This window comes from Ochotona princeps, chromosome 17, assembly GCF_030435755.1.
Source record: "Ochotona princeps isolate mOchPri1 chromosome 17, mOchPri1.hap1, whole genome shotgun sequence".
Taxonomy (NCBI): Eukaryota; Metazoa; Chordata; class Mammalia; order Lagomorpha; family Ochotonidae; genus Ochotona; species Ochotona princeps.
Window position 1 is genome coordinate 18,050,376 of NC_080848.1, and position 23,014 is coordinate 18,073,389.

Sequence of the window (23,014 nt, forward strand, 5' to 3'; positions counted from 1 at the left end):
GCCCTGCCACCATGCGAGAGACTCAAAAGAAACTCCTGGCTCCTGGCTTTGGACCAACCCAGATCTGCCTTGCAACCATTTGGAGAGTGACCCAGCAGGTGGAAGATCTCTGTCCCTCCCCTTCTCTCTGTAACTCTATCTTCCAACAAATAAAATAAATAAATCTTAAAAGAAAACAAGCTGAGCTTTATAATGTATTGTGTAATGGCCGACTTAGCATTTTCATTTTTTTAATGTTTGCAGCAAGATGAAAAAACATTTAATACTTTGTATTATTTTCTAATTCAGGTTGAGTTCCCATCCTGGCCATACATGACGTCTGTCCATGAGGTCTTCCCCTTCATTCCTTTCCTTTAAAGGCTGCCAGCTCTTTTGCACTCGTGTCCATCTGTGGTTCTTGTCTGAGGAACCATGAACTAGTGATATTATTTCTTTGTATCAAAATCTCTTCACACCATGCCATCAGCTACATAATGAGCACTTTTAACTCCCAAACCTGCATATATATGAGTGTTTGGGGTGGGAGGGAGGTGGAATCAATTCTGTAATTATTGCTGGCTTTGTTCTGTAAACTGATATCATTTGTTTAGCAGCATTGTAAAGGTTTGGAAACAGAGAGAAAAGTTCATAACACCACAATATGTTTGCTCAGGGAATGGGAGAGTAATCCAGACCCTCAGGCAGGGTTTTATCTTACTGAAAGGTGTGAAGCAGAATAAAAAATAAATAAATAAATAAAGGACAGAGACTGCATGTGTCTCACAAATTTCAAATATTAACTATTTGACCCTTTAAAAAGCAGTTTACTGGTGGGAGGGTTTGGGGAGGGGTGGGGAGAATCCAAGTACCTATGAAACTGTGTCACATAATACAATGTAATTAATGAATTAAAAATAATAAATAAATTTTAAAAAAAGAAAAAAAAAAGCAGTTTACTAATCCTTGGCTCAGACTAGCTTCAAGTGTTAAAGTTTCAAACTGTAGAATGGTTGATTTCTCTTTGAATTTTAGACGTGAGAACATAGTGGATATTGTCTGCTACACCAAGGAAAACTGTGCTATACATTTTTAATTTTTGCTTCATTTGAAAGGGAGAGATGGGGAGAGATCTTCCATCTGCTGCTTCACTCAGATGTTGGGAAAAAAAGGACGGGGGAGAGACAGGACCAGGCTAAAGCCAAAACCTCAGAATTCCATCCAGGTTTCCAGTGTGGGTACAGGTGGCAGGGACTGAAGAACCTGTACCAACATATGCTGCATCTCAGAATACTCGTTAGTGGGAAGTTGGACCTGCACAGGAGAGATAGAGTAGCCAAGGTGCAAACCAAACACTCTGATATAGCCCACCTCAAATTATATTCTATTTAGGGGCCAGCATCATGGCACAGTGGATTAAACCACTGCCTGCAACGTCAGCATCCCATATTGCAGTGCCCATTCAAGTCCCTGTTTCCCTACTTCCGGGTCCAGCTCCCTGTGCCTGAGAAAGCAGTGGAAGATGGTCTAAGTACTCGAACCCTTGCCACCCACATGGAAGACCCACATGGAGTGCCAATCTCTTGGCTTCAGCCTGGCCCAGCCCTGGCCCCTGCAGCCATTTTGGGGAATGAATCAGCAGTAATAGAAGACCTGTTTATGTCTCTCTTCCTCTTTCTCTGTCACTCTTTCATTAAAAAAAAAATCTTTAAAAATAAATAAACATTATATAGATGAATTCCAGCTTACTAATTTAGTTGATGAGATATTGGTGCTATTCATGTATTTTTCTAATGAGTCTCAGTTCTGGTTGCATTTTACAATCATCTGGGGAATTTTGAAAATACGGTTGCCCAGGCCTCTGTATCCATGATCCTGATTTCACTGATCTGAAACAGGGAGCCCGGGCATAGGTATTTCTTACTTATTCTTCAGTTGATTCTAATGTGCAGCCAGGTGTGAGGACTATGGCCCACAGCACCCAAAGATCTTTTCCAGGACTGACAATTGAGCCCATATTCTTAGGCAATTTTTATTCACATTTTTCATCAGAAAAATAATAGCAGTGCATTATACAAATTGCTCTTTAATTTCAAGACAGAAGTGTTGCTCAGGGAAATTTTAACTCAGACATTTTTGAAATGAGACAAGCATATGAAACAGATAGTGCAGAGCCCAGAGAAACAGAATATGAAAGATAGGATCTGAGGAGCATGCTGACAAAAAAAAAAAAAAAGAAAGAAAGAAAGAAAGAAAGAAAGAAAAGAAAGAAAGAAAGAAAGAAAGAAAGAAAGAAAGAAAGAAAGAGAAAGAAAAGAAACTGTCAGAATTTCAATACTCAAATCACTGAGTAGATTTCTTGCTACCTGGCTGAGTGTGTCTATTTTCAAAAGTGTTATTAACATAAACAGAGCAGTCGATCTGGGGCAACGTCTCCCTCTCTCTTTTTTTTTTTTTTTTTTCAAAGTTGTTAAGAATTATGTCAGTCTGCAGGTGTCCTACACAGTTACTCAGAATCAGAAAGAAGGCTGAGGGGTTAGAAGATCTCCAACTATCTTTTTGCAACCAACCACGTCCAGGCTATTTATTTAATACTTCCTCTTGCTAATGAAGGTACTAGTCGGGGGATGGGTTGGGCTTTCCCATCTCTGCATAAGACTGCAAGATTTGAATGTGCCCTGTTGTGGACTGCACTGACCACAGCAGGTACCCAGGCAAGAATCTGAGCGCATCCACAGGTAACCGCGACAGATCGCGCAGGAGACCTCCCTCGGACACTTATCTTTCCAGTTTATTTCCTTTGTTCCCCATTTACCAACGTGTTTGTTTCCCTCTTCTTTTTACATTTTTCCAAACCAGCAAGTGTGGAGGCGAGACACATCAAAGCAGAGATGGGAAGTGAAAGAGCTCTCGTTCTGGACAGATTAGCAAGCAATGTGGCAAAACGAAAAAGCTCAATGCCTCAGAAATTCATTGGTAAGAATACAAGCCTTTTTCCTGCTGCTGTTCACAGATAGTGTGCATGAGATAACATAGCTTTCTTACTGCCCAGGCCCTGACTAGCTTAAGCTCTGTTAAAATAAGGTAATTGGCATTCTCTGGTGCTTTTCTTTTTTGTGGTTCATGTTGATAACTCTAACAAATAGAATAAAAATGTTAATTAAGGAATCTTAATAACAGAAGATGGGAACATAGGGTATCCAATTTCCTAAATGCAGAGTGGGTTTAAGATGCTGTTCCTTCCTCTTTATTCTGAATGACATGTGTTACATGAGACAGTTTTTGCAATATACACCAGGAAGATGTTTGAGATAGTGCTTTTGTAATCTTTTGTAATTACATTGTACAAGTTGATTCTGCTAGTATGCTGAAACTTTCTTCATGCTCTAAAATACTGCCTTATTTTTCTTGAATTCGATTGAGAATTGGCTCTAAGGGAAAGTGGTTTGGGAGACAGATTTAAATAACAATGTTTGATTTAATTATTTGTCTTATTGGAGTCATTTTTTATGCCATTGGTCTTTACATTGTATAAAAATAAAGCAGTGAGATGACTAAAACGTGATTATGTTCATTAAAGTGTCAAGACTTCCAAATGGCAGATATTTTGCTGAATTCTCCCAGATGTTTCCATACATGTGACGGTGATGTTTAAAATAGGTTTTTATTAGTAAAGAAAGCAGCTAAATTGAATGTTTCAGTTTTGTTATAAATGGAAAGATATTTAGCAAAAATAATTATCACATGAAAATCTACCTCCTTCAGCGCGAAAACATTTCAGAAGCCTGCCGTCTCCTTTTCCAGAGCTGCTTGCCTGCTGCTGATTCCTCTCATCAGTCTTTTGGTGGTTATTCTCTTCAATAGCCTTTAGAGATATTAAGTGCTTGATTGTTAAGTCTAGCTAAATTTTGTTCTGGTTGGGATATTGTTACAGCAGATATTCTGTGTGAATTACAGAGATATGTTAAAAGAATCCGAAATAATTTCAAAGTTGTCTAACTTGGTGTTTCTACTTACTTATTTTCTTTTACTTAACTGAAAGATCTTGACACATCTTACTCACTTTATGCATGAATGTGTCAGACTAAAGTTGGCAGATTTCAGCTTAGGGAAACCCCCTGTTTGTTATCCCCTTCATCATAATGAAGAACATCGTGAGGCTTGTAATGACTCCCATTTGGAGTTTAGGTACAGTGGACCAACTGTGATTCCAAGACTTTGTCCTAAAACATTATCCATATTATATATAGAAGCATTACTTATGTGAAGGCTGGAGTTCACAAGAAAGCTTGGATCAATATTCTGTGCTATGATTGTATGTTAATTTAACTTTTGCCTCTAAAGGTGATTTAGAGAGAAACAAAGGGACAGATGGGCAAGAAAAACAAATTTAAAGTGACTTAATCTTAATCCAGTTATGATCAAGGTATTTTGATATAAGTGAACTGAAATTCAGAAGAAGGTACTTAGATCTTATAGTTGCCCCAAACCTGTTGTAAGTAGTAAAAAACTCTACTTACTATAATAAAAGTTGCCTGGCATATTCATGTGTTTAAATATGTTTCATATATACAGATCCATCTCATATTCCCTGTTGCCTCAGGGATCCATTCCATTCGTTTTTATTGAGACAGTGAAATGTTTCATTCTGCATTCCAGATTCATGAGGGACACTGATTTTGTAGGTTATAATTTTTCTTTTTATTTTTCTTCTTTAAGATTTATTTATTTTTATTGGAAAGGCAGAGTTGCAGAGAGAGAAGGAGAGACAGAGATAGAGATCTCCCATCTGCTGTTTCACTGCCCAAATGACTGCAATAGCTGGAGCTGGGCTAGTCCAAAGCCAGCAGCTAGGAGTTTCTTCTGAGTCGGCCGTGGGGGTACAGGGGCCCAAGGACTGGAACCCTGTTCCACTGCTTTCCCAGGCTGTTAGCAAGGAGCTGAATCAGAAGTGGAGCAGCCAGGACACAAACTGGTGTCTGTATGGGATGCCAGTACCTCAGGAAGAAACTTAATGTACTACGTCTCAGCGCCAGCTCCGAGATAATTTTTCTTATCTTTGGAACCATTGTGTTCTCTTTGTGCTGGTCATAGAACCCTACAAAGAGTTAGTTCTTCTGAACTGAGGTAGCAAATTTGGGGCTTGAAGACACAGAATGATTGAAGGTATTTTATTTTATTTTGATTAATTTGATTCATTTATTTTGATTAATCAGACCGAGGTTCTGATTCTGTCATTCTGAACATTCTGCACTCTGAACACATCACCTTTCTGGACCACTATCAGTACTCATCTGTGATATGAGGAGACTAAATAAATGATGAAGTGACCAGGAAGTGTTCTCCCATCTACAGGTCTGTGAGAGGGCTAAGAAAACACATCTGAGATAACAGCTAGAAACACCACAGTATGTTTTTTTCTTAACATCCATGTGCATAGTGCAATACACTTTTTCCCAAGGCTGGTACAGTGTTTATATTATAAACCATATCTCATATTTTAGGGATTTTTTTTCCAAGAGAGAGGTTTTTAAATCTGTACATCTGGAAAAAAGAAAAAAGAAAGCCAGTCAAAGAGCAGGCATTTAGTACCTGGCACCTGCAGGTCCTGGGAAGTAGCAGTGATGGCTTTCTGATTCCACATGGAAGACCTTGATTGTGTTCCCAATTCCCAGTCCCATCCCTGACCTGACCCTGTTTGTTGAGAGTGAATGAAAGTGAACCAACAGATAGGAGCTTTCTCTCCCAGTCCTTATTTATGTCTCTCTGCCTGTCAAATAAATAAGTAAATGAATTAAAAAAAAAACTTGTATTAGTGCAATATCCATCTATTTTACTGAGGGAAGTGCTGTTCATTTACTGTTTCATCCACTGGTTCATCCTGTGAATGGCTAACAGCTCCTGTTATAAACTCTTCTTGTTCATGGGCACTAACTTATGTACTAAATTTGTTGAGGTATTTTGTTTTTAATTGGTAAGGCAGATCAGATTTGCGGAGAAAAGGAGAGACAGAGAGAATGAGCTTCCATACACTGGTTCACACCCCAAGTGGCCCCAGTGGCTGGAGCTGAGCCAAACCAAAGCCAGGAACCAAGAGCTTCTTACGGATCTCCCACGCAGGTGCAGGGTCCCAAGACTTTGAGCCATCCTCTACCGCTTTCCTAGGCCACAAGCAGGGAACTGGATGGAAAGTGGAGCAGCCGGATGCTGGCACTTACAAGGTGAGGATTTAGGCACTGAGTCATCACACCAGGCCCAAAGTATTTTCTTAAATTAAAGACAATTGCTTGAATCTTTAAACTGATCAATTTTTGTCATAAAAAATAGTAACATTAAGAGAAGGTAAAATATATTACTGTGTAGGGTATGGGCTAAATTAATAGAAACCATGTGTGAGCACAGTCCACATCAGGGTGAAAATAATAAGTTTTCATCAATGCGAAGTTAACAGCCATGATACTAAAATAAAAATGCATCACGAGAGTGGTGAAAACAGGAATGCAAAACCTTCTTGTAGGAAGAGATGCCAGTGCGTGACTCTTGTAGCACTGGAGGAGTTACAATTAACAACTAGAACTTCATTACTCGTGATATGTTGCAAAACAATGTTGAAATGGACATTTACAATCTTAAGTGTTTACAAGCAGTCCATCTCTTACGGATGATCAATGCAGGAATCACAAGAACTTATTGGGAGAGATACAGATAAGTAGGAAGTGCAAAAAGGAAAGGGCCACTGCAAAAATAATTAGATTTAACTCTTGATCATAACTGGATTAAGATTAAGCTGCGTATTGAAACAAGCAAGAGCCATTCCAAAAGATGAGCAAAACAACCACTCGCCATACCAGCTTTGAGATTTTTGATGGAAGTTATCTTATATTAGCGCAAACATGTGGTATCTGACCTTTTGGGATTGGCTCATTGCCATTAGCATAATGGTATCCTTTATAATAGAAAATAGTAACATCAAGAGAAGGGGAAATATATTACTATGTATGGTATGGGATGAATTAATAGAAATCATGTGTGGCCACTGTTTCTCCGCCCACTTCCCTCTCCTCATTTCTTCCCTCTCCTTCTTTAAGGCATCATTTTCTGAAAAAGATGTGACCACCAGGGAAATAGTGAGTAATGTATGAGGAAAAAGTGGGCCACGCCCTTTAAAATGGCTGACATCTACACAGCACTCAAACCAGCCTTGGCTTTCCTGACCTCTTTTTTTTTTTTTTTTTTAAGATTTATTTTTTGGGCCCGGTGACATGGCCTAGTGGCTAAAGTCCTCGCCTTGAATGCCCCGGGATCCCATATGGGCGCCGGTTCTAATCCCAGCAGCTCCACTTCCCATCCAGCTCCCTGTTTGTGGCCTGGGAAAACAGTGGTGGACGGCCCAATGCATTGGGACCCTGCACCCACGTGGGAGACCTGGAGAAGGTTCCTGGTTTCCAGCTCCAGATCAACGCAGCACCAGCCCGTTGTGGCTCACGTGGGGAGTGAATCATCGGATGGAGGATCTTCCTCTCTGTCTCTCCTCCTCTCTGTATATCTGACTTTGTAATAAAAATAAATAAATCTTTTTAAAATTTTTTTATTACAGAGAGGAGGAGAGACAGAGAAGATCTCCCGTTCAGTGTTTCACTCCCCAAGTGTGCCGCAACAGTCGGTGCGTGCTGATCTGAAACCGGGAACCAGGAACCTCTTCCAGGTCTCCCACGCGGGTGCAGGGTCCCAAAGCATTGGGCCGTCCTCGACTGCTTTCCCAGGCCACAAGCAGGGAGCTGGATGGGAAGTGGAGCTGCCGGGATTAGAACCAGCGCCCATATGGGATCCTGGCGCATTCAAGGCGAGGACTTTAGCCGCTAGGCCACGCCTCCGGGCCTGGCTTCCTTGACCTCTTAAACTGTGAAGGTGGAAGGGAAATTGTACCATCAGGTCTGCTTTTCCTGGTGAGTTTAGAGAACATAATCAAGTAGCATTTGTCATCTGTTAGAAATGAACTGAGGAAGAGTAATAGATTGGAGTAAGTGTGAATGCATTTACAAAAGCAAAAGTGTCCTTTTACTAAAAAGAAAAGCTAAATAATTGTTCAAGAAGAAGAAAAGTAAGCTTTTCTAATTCTTTAAGACATTTTTGGGGCCCAGCACGGTAGCCTAACAGCTAAAGTCCTCATCTTGCATGCGCCAGGATCCCATATGGGCACTGGTTATAATCCTAGCAACCCTGCTTCCCATCCAGCTCCCTACTTATGGCCTGGGAAAGCAGTCGTGGACGGCCCAAAGCCTTGAGACCCAGAGAGGCTAGCTCTGGCCGTTGAGGCCGCTTGGGGAGTGAGTCATTGGTCAGAGGAACTTCCTCTCTATCTCTCCTCCTCTCTATAATATGACTTTGCAATAAAAAAAATAAAGAAATCTTTAAAAAAAAAAAAAAGAAGAAGATATTTTATATTGCTTTGTGTCACATGGGAAATAAATGGCCATCTATTCATCAGAAATCAGTATCTTCACATCATGAAAATAATTGTTGAGACACCACATGGAAAGTCCACATCCATATCAAAGTGCCTGGATTCAAATCCTGTCCTGCTTCCAACTCCAGCTTCCTGCTAATGTGGACCTTGAGAAGCAGCAGGTGTTGGCTGAAGTGACAGGGTCCCTGCCACTCATGTGGGAGACCTGGATTGAATTCCCAGCTCTTGGCTTTGGCCTGGCCTAGCCAGTTTGGAGCAGCTGGGGAATGAACCAGTGGATGGACGGTCTCTGTCTGCTGATCAAATAAATTTAAAAATATATATATTAGGGTGGGGGGGGGTGGCACAGTAGGCTAGCAGCTAAAGCCCTCGCCTTACAAACACCGGGATCCCATATGGGTGCCGGTTTGTATCCCGGTGGCCCCACTTCCCATCCAGCTCCCTGCCTGTGGCCTGGGAAAGCAGTCAAGAACAGCCCCAAAGACTTGGGACCCAGTACCCCTGCGGGAAACCCAGAAGAAGTTCCAGGCTTCTGGCTTCGGATTGGCTCAGCCATTGTAGCCACTTGGGGAGTGAATATATATATATGTATTTATGTATGTATTTTTAAATTTGCATTCATGTCAAAAGATAAGACTTTTTAGCATTCCAAGCGTTTTAAGTGTTTTTCCTTTCTCAGAATCCTATCCTTCCATTGTAAACTTGTTTGTTCTTCAAGCTAAGCCGCCCTCAAAGGCCTGGCTCAAAATGGAGCCCAGATTTCTCCACCAGAGGGAGGAGAAAATGTATTGCATTTCTAAATATTTTCATCCTTTTCCCCAGAACAGATAGGACCAAAGTAGTTACCACAGCATCTCCTCAACTTCTTATTTTATATATCAATTCATTAAAGGAAGTTTGAAGGTGGAGAAGAATATGAGAAAAAAGTCTCACTCACCCCTAGTAAAGACGTCAGTGAGGTTTTGACACTTCACAAGCGCTGTTGCTTCTCAATGACGTAGCTAATAAGAAATAGGGTGCTTTGGTTAACAGACTGACAGGAAGCCGTCTGAGTACTGATGTCTAAGAGCATGAAGGACCTTCTCCCACTCTTTCCCAAAAACCTGTTGCTAAGGCCTGGCATTTTCCGGTTATTAGGAACCATCTGGGAAGCCCCTCTGCAGAGAATGGCAGGAGGAGTGAAGCGATTAAGACTCACAGCTGGTATGCGACAGAGCAGAGCTAGACTCATGTGCAGAAGGGACGGCAGCCAGGAGGGAGTACCCAGAGCAGCATGTGCGTGTGCCACAGGGGGCGGCCTTTCAGTCGCCAGGGAGCCCTACCAGAAACCCCACTGCAACGACCCTGTCCTTCCTCCCGGGCTTGCTTCCTTGAGGAGGAACTCTCCTCCCCTGTGATGCCCTTGGCCAGCACGCCACAGTGTCTCGCAATGGATAAGGACTTCTGCACTCTGGCCTCCAGCTCATGTTCCCTGCTGCACGGGACTGCTTGCTTCTCTTGCTCCTCCTCCTTACTGCTTCATGCTCTCCAGCTCCTGCTGTTTTCCTCCTGGAGATGATTTCATAATTGAGCACCACACAAATGGAAACCAGAGCCATCTTGATTGTTGGATGTTTCATTGCCACTGCTTACCTGCCTGTGGGGAAGGGGAGAGGTTGTGATATGTGCTCTCAATGAAGATAAGTGGTGATTTATGCAGGAAACTATATGGAGTAACAGCCAACACATTTAAGTGATTTGATGAACTCAAAGACTTACAGAAACCTGAATATTTCACATTACCTCGTCATGATGATAATAGTATTGAATTTTTGGTTTTTTCTAAAGGTCAAATCAGTTTATCCCTTCTTCAAAAAAATTGTTTAAAGACTCCTCAATGCAGTGAAACACTCAGGCATTCTGAACCTTCCACAACTTCTTTCCCGTCTGTGTTAGTTTTAGCAGTACTAGTAGACAGAACTCCCATCTGCTGATTGATTCCCCCAAAAGCAAGCAACGGTTGAATCTGAACTGACCCAAAGCCAGAAACTAAGGCCCCAGTTCAGGCCTCACACATGGGTGGCAGCGACCCTAGTCCTCGAGCCATCACTTGCTCTGTACTAGTGTCTGCATTTGCAGGAAGCTGGAGGCCAGAATCAGGATTCCAAGCTAGGCACTCCAATATGGAATGCACACAATATAATCAACTTCTTAATTTTTGGCAAAAATGCCAATTTCTGTCTTTTCTAATTTTACTACTTCAGCCGACTAGACCTTTATGTCAACCACAATGATCTAGTCCTTCCACTTCTATGTAATATTTTCCCACTTGGGTGTAATTGTTCTTTCCAGATTCTCACTCTAGATCCCCTCCCTCACAGCTGCCTTGAAAGTTCACGTTTTCCATGTCCCCTCCCCATGGGCTGTCTGCTCCCTTTTCTCTCTGCCTTCCTGACACATTTAATCATCAGTTCCTTGTTCATAGATACGACAATCGGTATCGCAGTCACTGCCGCCACCACCTGTTATTACAAGGAGATTAAAAAAAAGCAGATTAATATTTGCCCATGTTATGTGTAGCATATTTGAAGACTGGCCCATAATTCTCTTTCTGCTTTCTTGGCTGCTCTATTCTACCACACAGCATTAAGGATACTGATTTGTAATGAAATTGTGTAAATGCTGTTTGTCCTCTATTAGATTACAATTATGTTTGTATTCCTTAAAGCATCTAATATGGTGCTGAGCCTATAATTAAAATAGTTCTCTTGCTTTTTAAGTGCTTATGTGTGTCAAGTACTCTGTTAAGCATTTTATGGGTGTCACAGCAGCTACAGACATCAGAGGCTCTTCTTGAAAGCTCATGCTGGTCCGTGTGGGGAAAGTGTGGCAGGCGCCACTAAGACCCCTTTTGATTGCTGGGTTATGAAAACCACCCCACTGGAGAATCTGAAGTCATTGCCTGTGGAGGCTCAGTGTAGCCGTGGGCAGAATAACAGTCAGGAAGTGACAGTGAACACATATGTATGCACACACATACATATACATACATGTGCATGCAGAAGCACACATATACGCTGAGGTATGTGGGTTCTTAGATTGAATCCTAGCTCTCCATTCTCCAGTGGGTGACTTTGGAAAGGGAATCAGATTGATTGTGCGTTGGGTTCTTCATCTGACTGAGAGATAAGAATTTGCACCTGGAAAGGACTAATCAAATGAGTCAATCTCTGTATAGAGAAGCTGTTCTCATTAGTGATTTTTTTTTTAGATTTTATTTTCTTTTAATTGGAAAGGCAGATATGCAGAAACAAAGAGAGACAGAGAGAAAGATCTTCCATCCACTGGTTCCACTCCCTAAAGGACTACAATATCCAGAACTGAGCCCATCCAATCAGGAGCCAGGAGCTTCTTCTGGGTCTCCCACATGGGTATAGGGTTCCAAGGTTTTGAACCATCTCTATTGTTTTCCCAGGCCACAGGCAGGGAGCCGAATAGAAAGTGGAGCAGCTGGGACACAGATTTGCACCCATATGGGATGCCAGAGTCACCGTGCCAACTCATTACAGATAGACTTACCGCCCACCGTAAGGCTACTGTAAAGTTAAAGACCTCATTAGGGTGGTAGATCTTGACCCTTTATGCCAAAGACAGATGTGAGTTCACATGCTCAATTAAAGTCCATTTTGGTTACTTGTCTGTGATTCTGTGCTTCCAAGTTGGCAGTCAGAAGCCAACAACTGCATGCCTTCACCACATTACATCAACTTCAGGCAAGTGGCTGCTCTGTTTAGAGTCATCCATGCCAAGATATTGGAGATTATTATTATTTTAATCACAGGTAGGGAATAGTCCAACCAAGCAGTCGTGATCTCTAAACTCAGAACTCATTGTTTTATTTTCATTGGAAGAAGACCTCAATTCAGCCTGAAGCTGGTATAACGAAACATTCAAAGGTGTGATGTGTGTGATTTGACTAGAAGCTGGACCAGAGGCGCTGTGCAAGTTGGGAAGCAGTTACACTCTTGTGGTTTGACTAACCTTTTTTATGAGTGTGTGACTAAAGAAACGTGAGCTGTTGGCTTTTCAATTACTGTAGCTTACCCCTTCCGAGTTTCATACACATTGAGTCATCGTGTCTACAGGTGACTGATAATCATCTGCCACGCTCAAGTTACCGTAACTGAGATGAGGGGATGTGATGATGGCGAGCTGCAGGCACGTGAAGTTCGGAGGCTCGCCCATCTCCTCAACAATGAACGATGGTCTGTGTTAACCGCAGAACTCAGTCACATAGTTCCAGTCATCCAAGAGTTTATTTCCCTCTGAATGTCTGCCTCTCACAGCTTTCACATTCAGCTGCTTTCTGACAGATGCTGCAGATGGCATAGATTGTGAAATTGTAGGCCTGGCTAAGGAAAGCAAACTCTTAGGAGAAAGTATAAAAACAGTTTTCTGAACTGGCACTGTGGCATAACGGGCTAAGCTGCTGCGTGCAATGCCTGCCCCCCATATGGATACTAGTTCGAAGCTTGGCTGCCCTGCCAAATGCACCTGGGAAAGCAGGTGAATCTTCTGGCTTTGATCTAACCCAGCCCCAGCAATTGCAGCCATTTGGGGAGTCGCCAACTGATAAAAGACCTCTCTCTCTCTCTCTCTCTCTTTCTCCTGTTCTTATTCTCACTTTAACTCTGTCTTTTAAATAAGTGAAATAATCTTTAAAAAGAAAAAAGCAAGTCTAGAGTACTGGAAAGCCATCCAGTGGCCACTAAAGTACAAGGGGAACAGAGAGGAAGCGAGCGTGAAGGATGATGTTGGGCTGAGGGCCCTGGGACTATATCAAAAAAAGAGAAAAAAAGTCTTCTGTTATGCCTACCCCACCCCGGAAGCTTTCTGGAGGCTCTGGGTTAGGTAAAAAGATGAAAAGATTGTCAAGGACACCTGGTATTTAGGGAGTTGACTAGAACCAGCCACAGTGGAAAGGAAAAAAAAAAAAAAAAACAAAAGCAGCCAAAGTACATCTGTGTCACTTTGAGGGTAATGAATGTTTGGTGCTTAAGTTGGCTTTTCTGACATCGTTCTTCCAGATGACCTTGTCAAAGATATAGCCAAACTGGAAATTGAAAATAAGAGCCACTGATGACTTTGGCAAAAGTCTATATTTCTGTTATTTCTTACTGAGCTGCTAAGAAGGGTGATTTTCTAGGTGCATGTTTTCCTCTTGGAAATTTGTCAGGAAGCTATCAAGTTGGCCCTTAACTTAGGGTTTGGGGAAGGGTGGATACAAGACAAATCCATCTTATTGGATTAAATCTTTTAGTTGGTTTTCTGGCATCAATTTCTCAGTCTCTTGGTCTATCTTACAACTTGTTATATTGACAATTAGCCTCTCTCTCAAGGCCGTATGTTTACTTTGTTCAAATCCAAATCCTACGATTGGTCATTCAGAATGCATATAATTTGATTTCAACAGATATTTTTCGTTTTCTATAGTTATCAAAATGTATGATGGAAACCTTCAGAAGGAACATAGGGCACGTAAAGATCTTAAATCACATGACAAGAAAATAACTTTCTTGGAGGCCAGCACTAGAGCATCACAGCTAAAGTTGCCTCCTGTGGCACCAGTCCAAGTCCTGTCTGCACCACTTCTAATACAGCTTCCTGCTTATGCACCTAGGAAAGCAGCAGAAGAGGGCCCCTGTGTTGGTTCCCTGCACTCATATGGAATGACCCAGGAGAAGCTCCTGGCTCCTGGCTCAGTGCACCTCTGGCCATTGCGACCATCTGGGGAGTGAACCAACACTCCCCAGAGAATAGAAGATCCTCTTTCTCTTCTCTCTCTCTCTCTGATTCTACCTTTCAAATAAATAAATCTTTTTTAAAAATCATTTTCTTTTCAGTTCTCCTTCAGTCTCCATAATGACACTAAGGAGAGACTTAGGCTGTGTTTGATGCCAGCTGTCTCTACAACCCACCTCATACTGGATACCTCTCTGCTTTGAATACACAGAGATGGGGATCTTAATCTCCAAAAAGTCACTGTAACATATGATCAAAATTTAGCGACTTGCTGTTTCATTGTCTTTCTTTTTCTGTTGCTAAGATGTATTTTTTTTTTTTGAAAGAGTTACAGAAGGGGGAAAGAGAGAGCCAGAGAGAGTGAAAAAGCTAGTGAGAGAGAGAGCACTCTTCCATCCCCTGGTTCACTCCCCAAGTATCCAAGGCTGGGCGAAGCTGAAGGAGCTTCATCTGGATCTCCAAAATGGGCGGCCAAGGCTCAAGTACTTGGGCCATCTTCAGCTGTCCCACCAGGCGCATGAGCAGGGAGCTGGATCAGAGCAGAGCAGCCAAAATGCAAACCCATTACACCACAATGCCAGCCCCAGTTGTCTTTATTTTTCATAGCTATCTTCTCTTTGTGGCAAGTGATTCTGGTTTTCCATTTATGTCAGTGATAGAAAGTTTCCTTAAAAAACAACTTATTTTAGGAAAGAAAAAAAAGACATGAATTGATTCAAAGAAAGAATAAAACCATTAGCACTTACCAAGTGTTTTCTATGAACCAGACACTGTTCTAAGCACTTTACAGTGACCCTGTAAGGTGGATACAATTATGATCTCCATCTTACAGGAGGCTAGACAGGCGAATGGCCCAATCACGCACCTAGTAACCGATGGAGCCAGCATCAGACCCGGTCTCTGGTGTATGGATATTACAGGGTACGAAGGCACAATGAAGTCTCAGAAATATTGTATGTCATGCCTCTTGATATGCTTTAGTCCATCTTCCCCATGCACAGTGTATGCAGTCTGCTTTCCTGCCTCCATTCATGCTCCCCTCTCGTTAGGACATCTGCTCCTACATCTCTGAAAACTCAGATCCTACTAGTTCATCCAGATCCTTATCAAATGCAGATTTTTTTCCCCAGAAATGCTTTCCCTTCCCCAAGTACTCCTGAAGTTTTTGCATTCCCTTAGCTCTTAAATGTACAATGTATACCAAACAGCCTTGTCTTTGCCTCAACTTTACCTTACAGTTATTTTTAGAGAAGACAAGTTACTCCCCCACTTCAGTGCTTCAAATGTGGCACTCAGAATAAGATCAAAGTCGTCCCTAGAGCAAAGCAAGCCTGGCACAACTTCTCATTTGTCCCAATTCCTCCAATTCCATACACATAGATTGATTCATCTCCCACTAGGATGAAGACACCTTCAAAGAATACCTTCAAGAGAACCTTCTAATATTTTCCTTGTCCTGTTTTTTTTTCTTTTGTCTGATGACTAAATCCTTTACTGTGTGGCAGTGACAAATTTTGGAATTATAACCTGCTTAGGAGATGTTGCAAAAGAGAAAAATAGGGTTCAGCAGATCCTTCTATAATCCAGTGTCAACAGAATGAAAACGCAGTAACCACCGTGGTCTCCCTTTCAACACGTCTCATCTCCCATGTTTTCTCTTCCTTGTCTGGCCCCTCACCACTGAGCACATCTCTATGGACTCTGTCCCTACCTCCTCCGTGGCCAGAAAACCTGTTTTCTAACACATGCCACCCACTCACCCTCATCCTGGCTAAACTCTTCTTTCAGAATTTATCAGCAGTCTGACCTGAGAAGTAGGAGAGGGCGACCACAGATACATTTTGGTCAGTTAGGTGTGAGATGGGTCTTAATGATCACGTGTGTACCAATGATACACTTTTTTGAGCAAAGGGAGAATAACACGCTTGAGGGAAGATCTGGTCATCCTGATTGCCCCTCAAGAAAGCGTTTCTAAAACCTTCTGCCTTTGAAACTCATTTTCTTAAATCTCAGTGAGTCAGGTGACTTGTAAACGGGGGGAGTAGCAAGTTGGAATTTTGGGGGCTATTTTCTCTACCCCTATAGCTATTTAAAGAGCTGCTGGTGGAGGCTCTAAGCATCCCCACTTTGTAGCACTTCCGTCCCCCTAACCACCTGATAGCAAAAGCAAAAAATAACCAGCCAAGTAGAATAAGCATTTGGAAGCTGACAGTGTCTATACTATTTCCCAAGCAATACAAACACAGAGGCCTGGCATGTCTGACCCCTCCTAGCCCTGTCCTGGGTCCTTTTGCTTCTCTAGGGTTCCCCCCTGACACCACCCCCATGCCCCCACTGACTAGTAGTGGAAGTATCTCCCAGCACAGCTCCTACATCTTGTTCTTGCTGCCCCTACCTCTCACCTTTCAGCTTTACTTTGACCATCCAAGTATATGTATTCCCCGGTCCCAGCATTCCTTGGGACTTCAACACAGTAGGAGCCATTCTGCAAGGATGCCCAGCATGCAACTTATATTGCCTCGATTATTTTTTGAGGATTCTGAAAAATAATTTGACAAATCCTATGGCCTTTGTGTTGTTCCTTTGGTAATCCTTTCTTCCTTTGCCCCAGGTGAGAAACGTCACTGCTTTGACGTCAACTATAATTCCAGCTACATGTACGAGAAAGAGAGTGAGATGATACAGACACGGATGATGGACCAAGCCATCAATAACGCCATCAGCTACCTGGGCGCTGAAGCCCTGCGCCCCTTAGTGCAGACGCCGCCTGCCCCCACCTCGGAGATGGTCCCAGTTATCAGCAGCATGTATCCCATAGCCCTCACTCGGGCTGAAATGCCAAATGGTGCTCCCCAGGAGTTGGAAAAGAAGAGCATCCACCTTTCAGAGAAGAGCCTGCCTTCCGAAAGAGGTCTGTCCCCCAACAACAGTGGCCAAGACTCCACGGACACTGACAGCAACCATGAAGAACGCCAGAATCACCTCTACCAGCAAAACCATGTGGTCCTTCCTCGGGCACGCAATGGGATGCCACTTCTGAAGGAGGTGCCCCGCTCCTATGAACTCCTCAAACCCCCACCCATCTGCCCAAGAGACTCCATCAAAGTCATCAACAAAGAAGGGGAGGTGATGGATGTGTATCGATGTGACCACTGTCGAGTCCTCTTCCTGGATTATGTGATGTTCACCATTCACATGGGTTGCCATGGCTTTCGCGACCCTTTTGAGTGTAACATGTGTGGCTATCGAAGCCATGATAGATATGAGTTCTCCTCTCACATAGCTAGAGGAGAGCACAGAGCCATGCTGAAGTGAATGTCCAGCCCCAGAGCCTGTGCCTGAGTTGGCAGCATTGTCTTAAAAAAAAAAAAAAGACAAATGAACCCTACCTAACCGATTGCTCATGAAGCACACTGCGTCCCAAATGCCTTTCTATAGCGCTTTCCTATGCAAGGGGTCGTATTCACATGGAGAGCCTGAGAAACACTGTCTTCATTCAGAGATTGTTTGCATCCAGATCTATTATGTTGTTACTTTTGTTTTTCCCATCAGGGGCCTGAAATGTGCGGGATTTAAAAGCCAAAGAAGTGTTTGGTGATTTTCTTTTGCAGCCATAAAACAGGTCACCCACTGGAGTTTGTTGCAATTGGAACAGTCCCTAGTTGTGCCACATGAGACATTCTTCCTGGGCGACATCATGCAGATGTGGAAAAAGCCTCTCAATCACAGCCAAAATCCACAAGAGTGAAGAGCCAGCCTTGCCGGGAAGCACCGCCCTTCTGCACTTGACACTTGACACAAGGCTGCCGTGTCCAGGTGTGCCCGCTACCCCACTTCTATCCCACTATGGTCCACGGGCAAGAAAAGGGCAACAGCAAGCAGGATCTGTCACCAACCCCTGAAGACCTCGTTCCCCGAGCTCCAGCTGCACCTGCCCACGTTGTCCTGGGAGGCCTAGGCTTCTGCAGTGTGTGCTCCTCACCCCGTCTCCAGTGCCAAGTCAGGCTGCTTTGGATTCAGCTGTCTCCAGGAGAGAATCTACCAGAGGAGCTGGTGGTTTTCAATCCAGACCATCACTGCGACTCCAGAAAGTTGGCCACTGAGGATGACGGTATCTCTGTCCTTTGACCAGCACTGGCAGAGCAGGGATCTGCGGGAAGAAGTCTTGGCAGCTGCTTGGAAGCCCTAGTGGCCTTCATGAGTATCGGCAGACAGACCCAGAGCAAACTTGTCAGTGATTTCTTTTCTTTCTTTTTTCTTTTTGCATAAAAAATGTCAAAGACTCCCAAAAGTGTAGCTTAGCTTCCTCCCGACAGGTCTGAGCTGAACATGGAAATGAGGAAGGTGTGAGAAGACACCTCCGTAAACTGGCTCTCCCTGATGAGGTGGGTTTGGACTCTTCCCTTCCCCCATCCCCCTCCCCCGCTGCCCATTTTTAGTGGAGTGGCTAAATTCTATGAAAATCCCTCAAAATATGATCTTGGTTGTACAGGTACATCAGTTATCTTTCTAACAATGGGGACATACCCTAAGGAGAAGTGCTGTGATAACTGTAAAAATAGCACCAGTGTTGGAGTCGCTCAAAACCCTTTTGCTAATTCCGTATTTGCCAGTAATTAGCTATGTGATTTTAAGCAAATTACTTAACTTAAAACTATGTCTCCCCCAACTATAAAATAAGAGTGGAATCAAGATTTTTCCTAAGGTCCCTTCCAATTATAGATGTGCATGCAGTAACCTCAAGTCATTTTTTAAACCTCTTCATGTATGAGTATTAAGCAGAAAAGTATATATATGAATATGTTTCACATCTCTTTGATGTGCAAATGTTAGTGTGTTAAGTTTTTCCTTTAACCACCGAGTTGTGAATGTGAAGAAGATGATAAGGGAGAAACAAAAAACAGGAAGGTATTCTGATCTTACCCCAAACTATATACACAAATTGGCACCTGCAGCTGCTCGCCAAAGCCCACACCACAATCCACCCCTTTTTCTTTTACTTTTTTAAAAACTTGTATTAGGGAAAATAAATTCTGCTTCCAGAGACAACTTTATGGCACCTATTTACAAATTAAGAACCAGCTTTGTGAATATTTCTACCAGAGCTTAGAATTCCAAATTCCTGGTAGACGAGTGTTTTATTTCCATAGGGCTTATGTGTTCGGCTCAAAGTCAACTAACGTGTGAGCTGCCAGGAATGAACATGTTCCACCTCAGACTGCACACATGGCTTGGGCTTCTCTGTGGCACGGAGTCCGTCTCAGGGAAAAAGGTTTTCTGAAATTCCATGGCAACAGTCCCAACATGTTTGAGACTTCAGTTAAAGGACTAGATGTATTTTGGTGTGTAGCCTTTGCTGGATCACTGTATTTTCACAATACTAGACTCCAAACCATGCCAGATTGCTTCCACCCACTGTGAAAGAGGTAGAGTCTTGAAATAGCACACATCTTACTGACTCTTCAAGGGACAAGAGAGAATTTGGGGGTAGGGATTAGTAGGAAAGAAAGCCAGGGACAGGGAGCATTCAAGTCTTCACGTCTCAAGACTGACAAAGGCCCTCGGAATGTGTTTGGCAGCAGGTCCCACTCTGTTCTCCTTTTTCCTATGAATAGATTTGCTGAATTATTTTCGTGCCTCTGAGGTCAACTTTCCGAGTAGGGTGTCCACGCATACAAGCTACTCCTTCACTGTCATATTCTGAGCCTAGATGGGGGCCCACCCATTGGAGGGAACATGTCTATGCGGAAGTTCCACATTCTTGAAGTTGCAGCAGGTGGCATAACATGGTTAATATCACCCAGGAAAACTCTCCCTCCTGTAGACATTTCTTTCACTAAGCAACCCGCCACCTTGCCAGGGTAAGGGTGAAGGAGACATAGCAGGATACCCAAAGGGAAGGGTGGGGCCTGGATGCACACCTGCCACTGCTGGGCAGGAAAGTCTTGCGGCAGCAACCCGCAGCACATTTGCTTCTGCACACAGAGTCCTTGTGAGTATGCGCTCTGAAGGTCTTCTCGCTCCCTCATTTCCACCAGCCCTCTTTTGGGCAGACCACACCACACACACACCCCCAGGGAGCCACAATCTGAGCAACAGGCAAACCCTTGCAGCCAGGGTGACAGAATCAGAGAGAAGGAGGAAAAGAACCAGAACCAGCTCATGGGATGTCCCTCCTCATGATCTGAGGTGCTAAGTAGATTATTTCCCACTTGCAGAGGGCAGAGCAGATGTGTGTGTCCCATTATTGCTCACCATCACTGCTACCAAAGGGAAGGCAGGCAAAAGGTTATCAGTAAATCCCCAGTCCTTAAATGTCTTTGTCTCCAAAAAAGACATGTGCCTTGGCACAGTTAAGCCAGCCAATCATCTGCGTTGTTACCCATTCTGAGCCTTGCCTGACTCGGCTTCTGACATTGGCAGTGACAAAATTCCTCACCTTTTAAATGCAGTGCCATAACATTCTGTTAGGCCTCATCCCACAGTGACCCAGACAGAAAATGACCTCAGATCTCTTTTGCATAGAGGACTGCTTCAAAACACAACATCTTACTCAGATGACTTTTTAGCACATCTCACATCCACATGAAGTTTTTCCCAGTAGTATCCGTGTCACTCTTCTCTACCCTCCTTGGCTTTTGTCTTCCTTCTGCTGAAGCTGAGGTTTAGAACATCTTAAGGCAAAAAGCAGCACTTTTGGGATACATCCAAGGCAGATGATAAAACCAGATAAGAATGTTTCTCTAATGTTCTAACCTGAAAATATAGCCCACTGTAGCCCACTGTGAGCTGGTGTGTTGGTCTGCAGTGGAGCTTTGTGGATATGCTTGGCTATCTTTGAGGACTCAGACCAAGAATGAAGATGGCATGAGCTCAAGAACAGCAAAGAAGGGAGTGACAATTGTGTGTGTGTGTGTGTGTGTGTGTGTGTGTGTGTGTGTGTATCAAGAACAGAAGAGGATAAGTGAGTATGGTGATATTGCCTTTAAAGAATTGGAAGCTGTTCTTGTGGTCACTCAGAAAGAGTAATCCAGAAAACCCTTCCACAGACGTCAGACCAGCAGCATGCTTTGGAACACAAGTGCCTGTAAAGAAAACCATTTTGACTTTATACCAAAGGCTAGTCTTGGGCCACCCTGGGGAAAGAACTCTGTCCTCAAAGATGACAGGACTGAGTGGCTCTGAGAATGACCAGGGAACCCCAAGATGGGGACTTCTCAGGGCTACAGACTGGAAGGGAACTAGAGAGTTCTGTGCTGGAATTTGTGTGCCCTCATACAGTAATGTTAGACTGCCTCTATAATTCACTCCGTTGTATGCAGTCTGTGCCTCACCATGCATGCCATCCGTGTGTCAAGCACGGGCGCGCACTTTGAAGAAGCCGGACCCAAGTTCCCGCTAAGTATGACCATAGTGAACCAACTCACACATGGATGCCGACTGAATTGCTACAAGAAGTTGGGATGTTTGTGTTTGTACTAAAAATGCAGTGACCTAACAATAGCTCTCTTCCAAGGATGGTGTGAGGTTTTATATAATTTTGTTTATAGGAAAAATATTCCCTTTTTTTGTTGTTGTTTTTCTCGTAGAGGTTGGTACAGGTTATATCAGATGGTTCCAAAGTATCTGCTCTATGTACTGTGTGGGATTAGAGATGTGAAAAATGTCCTCAAGACCAAGCAGCAAAATAGCAATTCTCTTGTAAATGGAGGCAGCTGATCACTAACGCCGTCCCCTTCACCTCACTTCAGTACAGAAGGGTGAGACCGTTATGCGCCTTGGCATCCGAGTGAGGTAGCCACGTGTCACAGATCCTTCACGCACCCCGGCAAGCAGAGCAGCTCTGTTCCCTGACCATCCAGGAGCCCTGGATCACTGCTTTCCCCCAGGAACATAGAGTTTTCACCAGTGGTTCTCACTGTCCTGCCTCTCAACAGACTCTGCTCCAGAAACCCCCACCAGGCTGCCTGCCTTCTCCCACACCTCTGTCCACCTCTGTGCTGTGGAGCCTGTTGCACCTGCTGCATCCATGAAGTTTGCTTTTCTCTCTCCTGTAAAGACTGAGCACACACACTTGACAATGAGGCAGCCTTTAAAAAGACCTATCCAGCTGCCATTGACTCATTTATTCAAGAACTTTTCCAGGTTAGCAGACAAGGCTCTTTTCGGTGGGCCCTGTGTCTGTGGGTTCCCAGAAACCAAACTACTGTGGGCTGCAAAGTGTTAGCAGGTCACTTAAACAGCAGACGCCCCTTCACCCAGACTGCGGTTTTGCATGCTCAGGTTCTCAGTCTGTGCGAGCTTTTTGGTGAAGGATCATTTTGGCTGCTGGAAAAACCATAGCTTATTTTTAACTTCTGGTTGCCAAAGTCACCACACGTGCGGTCTTGAATGACCCTTGTCTGCAGAACAAAACGGGGGAAAAACAGAAGGTAGCCTGGGACACGGGCTGGCCTGGCCCCTCCATCAGTCGGACTCAGAATGGGCCTAGTGCCTATTCATACACGTTTCTCAGAAATGCCTCCCAGCCACATTGTAACTCTCCCTCTTCAGTCCTCCTTGGAAGTCCCACCTCATGCCTAGCCAGTCAGAACACTGAAAAGCACCTTGTGCCTCTGTAAAGACTCCAAGACAGGCAGCTGCTGAGCTGCAGCCGCGCCCACCCCACTCTGGCCACCGTGTCAGGAACACCTGCTGACCCTTGGCAAAATTTATCATGTGTGGTTTTAACCCTGAAAAATAAATCCTGGTGTGTGACAGTCAGTCCTTGTGTGCCTGTCATCTGTAGCT

General features: G+C 43.6%; 1 protein-coding gene across 4 annotated transcripts in view; it reads left to right on the forward strand.

The window, feature by feature from the left end:
- IKZF3 (IKAROS family zinc finger 3) overlaps nt 1–18,540 on the forward strand; it is a 94,494-nt gene extending 75,954 nt beyond the window's left edge. For 2 of the 4 annotated variants that reach the window (XM_058676597.1, XM_004591151.2), the window contains exons 7-8: nt 2,836–2,952; nt 16,836–18,540. In XM_058676597.1, the coding sequence (XP_058532580.1) occupies nt 2,836–2,952; nt 16,836–17,539 (821 nt within the window). In that variant the 3' untranslated portion in view covers nt 17,540–18,540. Of the gene's footprint in view, nt 1–2,303; nt 2,715–2,835; nt 2,953–16,835 lie in introns of those variants that run through there. The other 2 variants (XM_058676598.1, XM_058676599.1) reach the window with 2 other exon arrangements.
- Nucleotides 18,541–23,014: the final 4,474 nt, after the last annotated feature.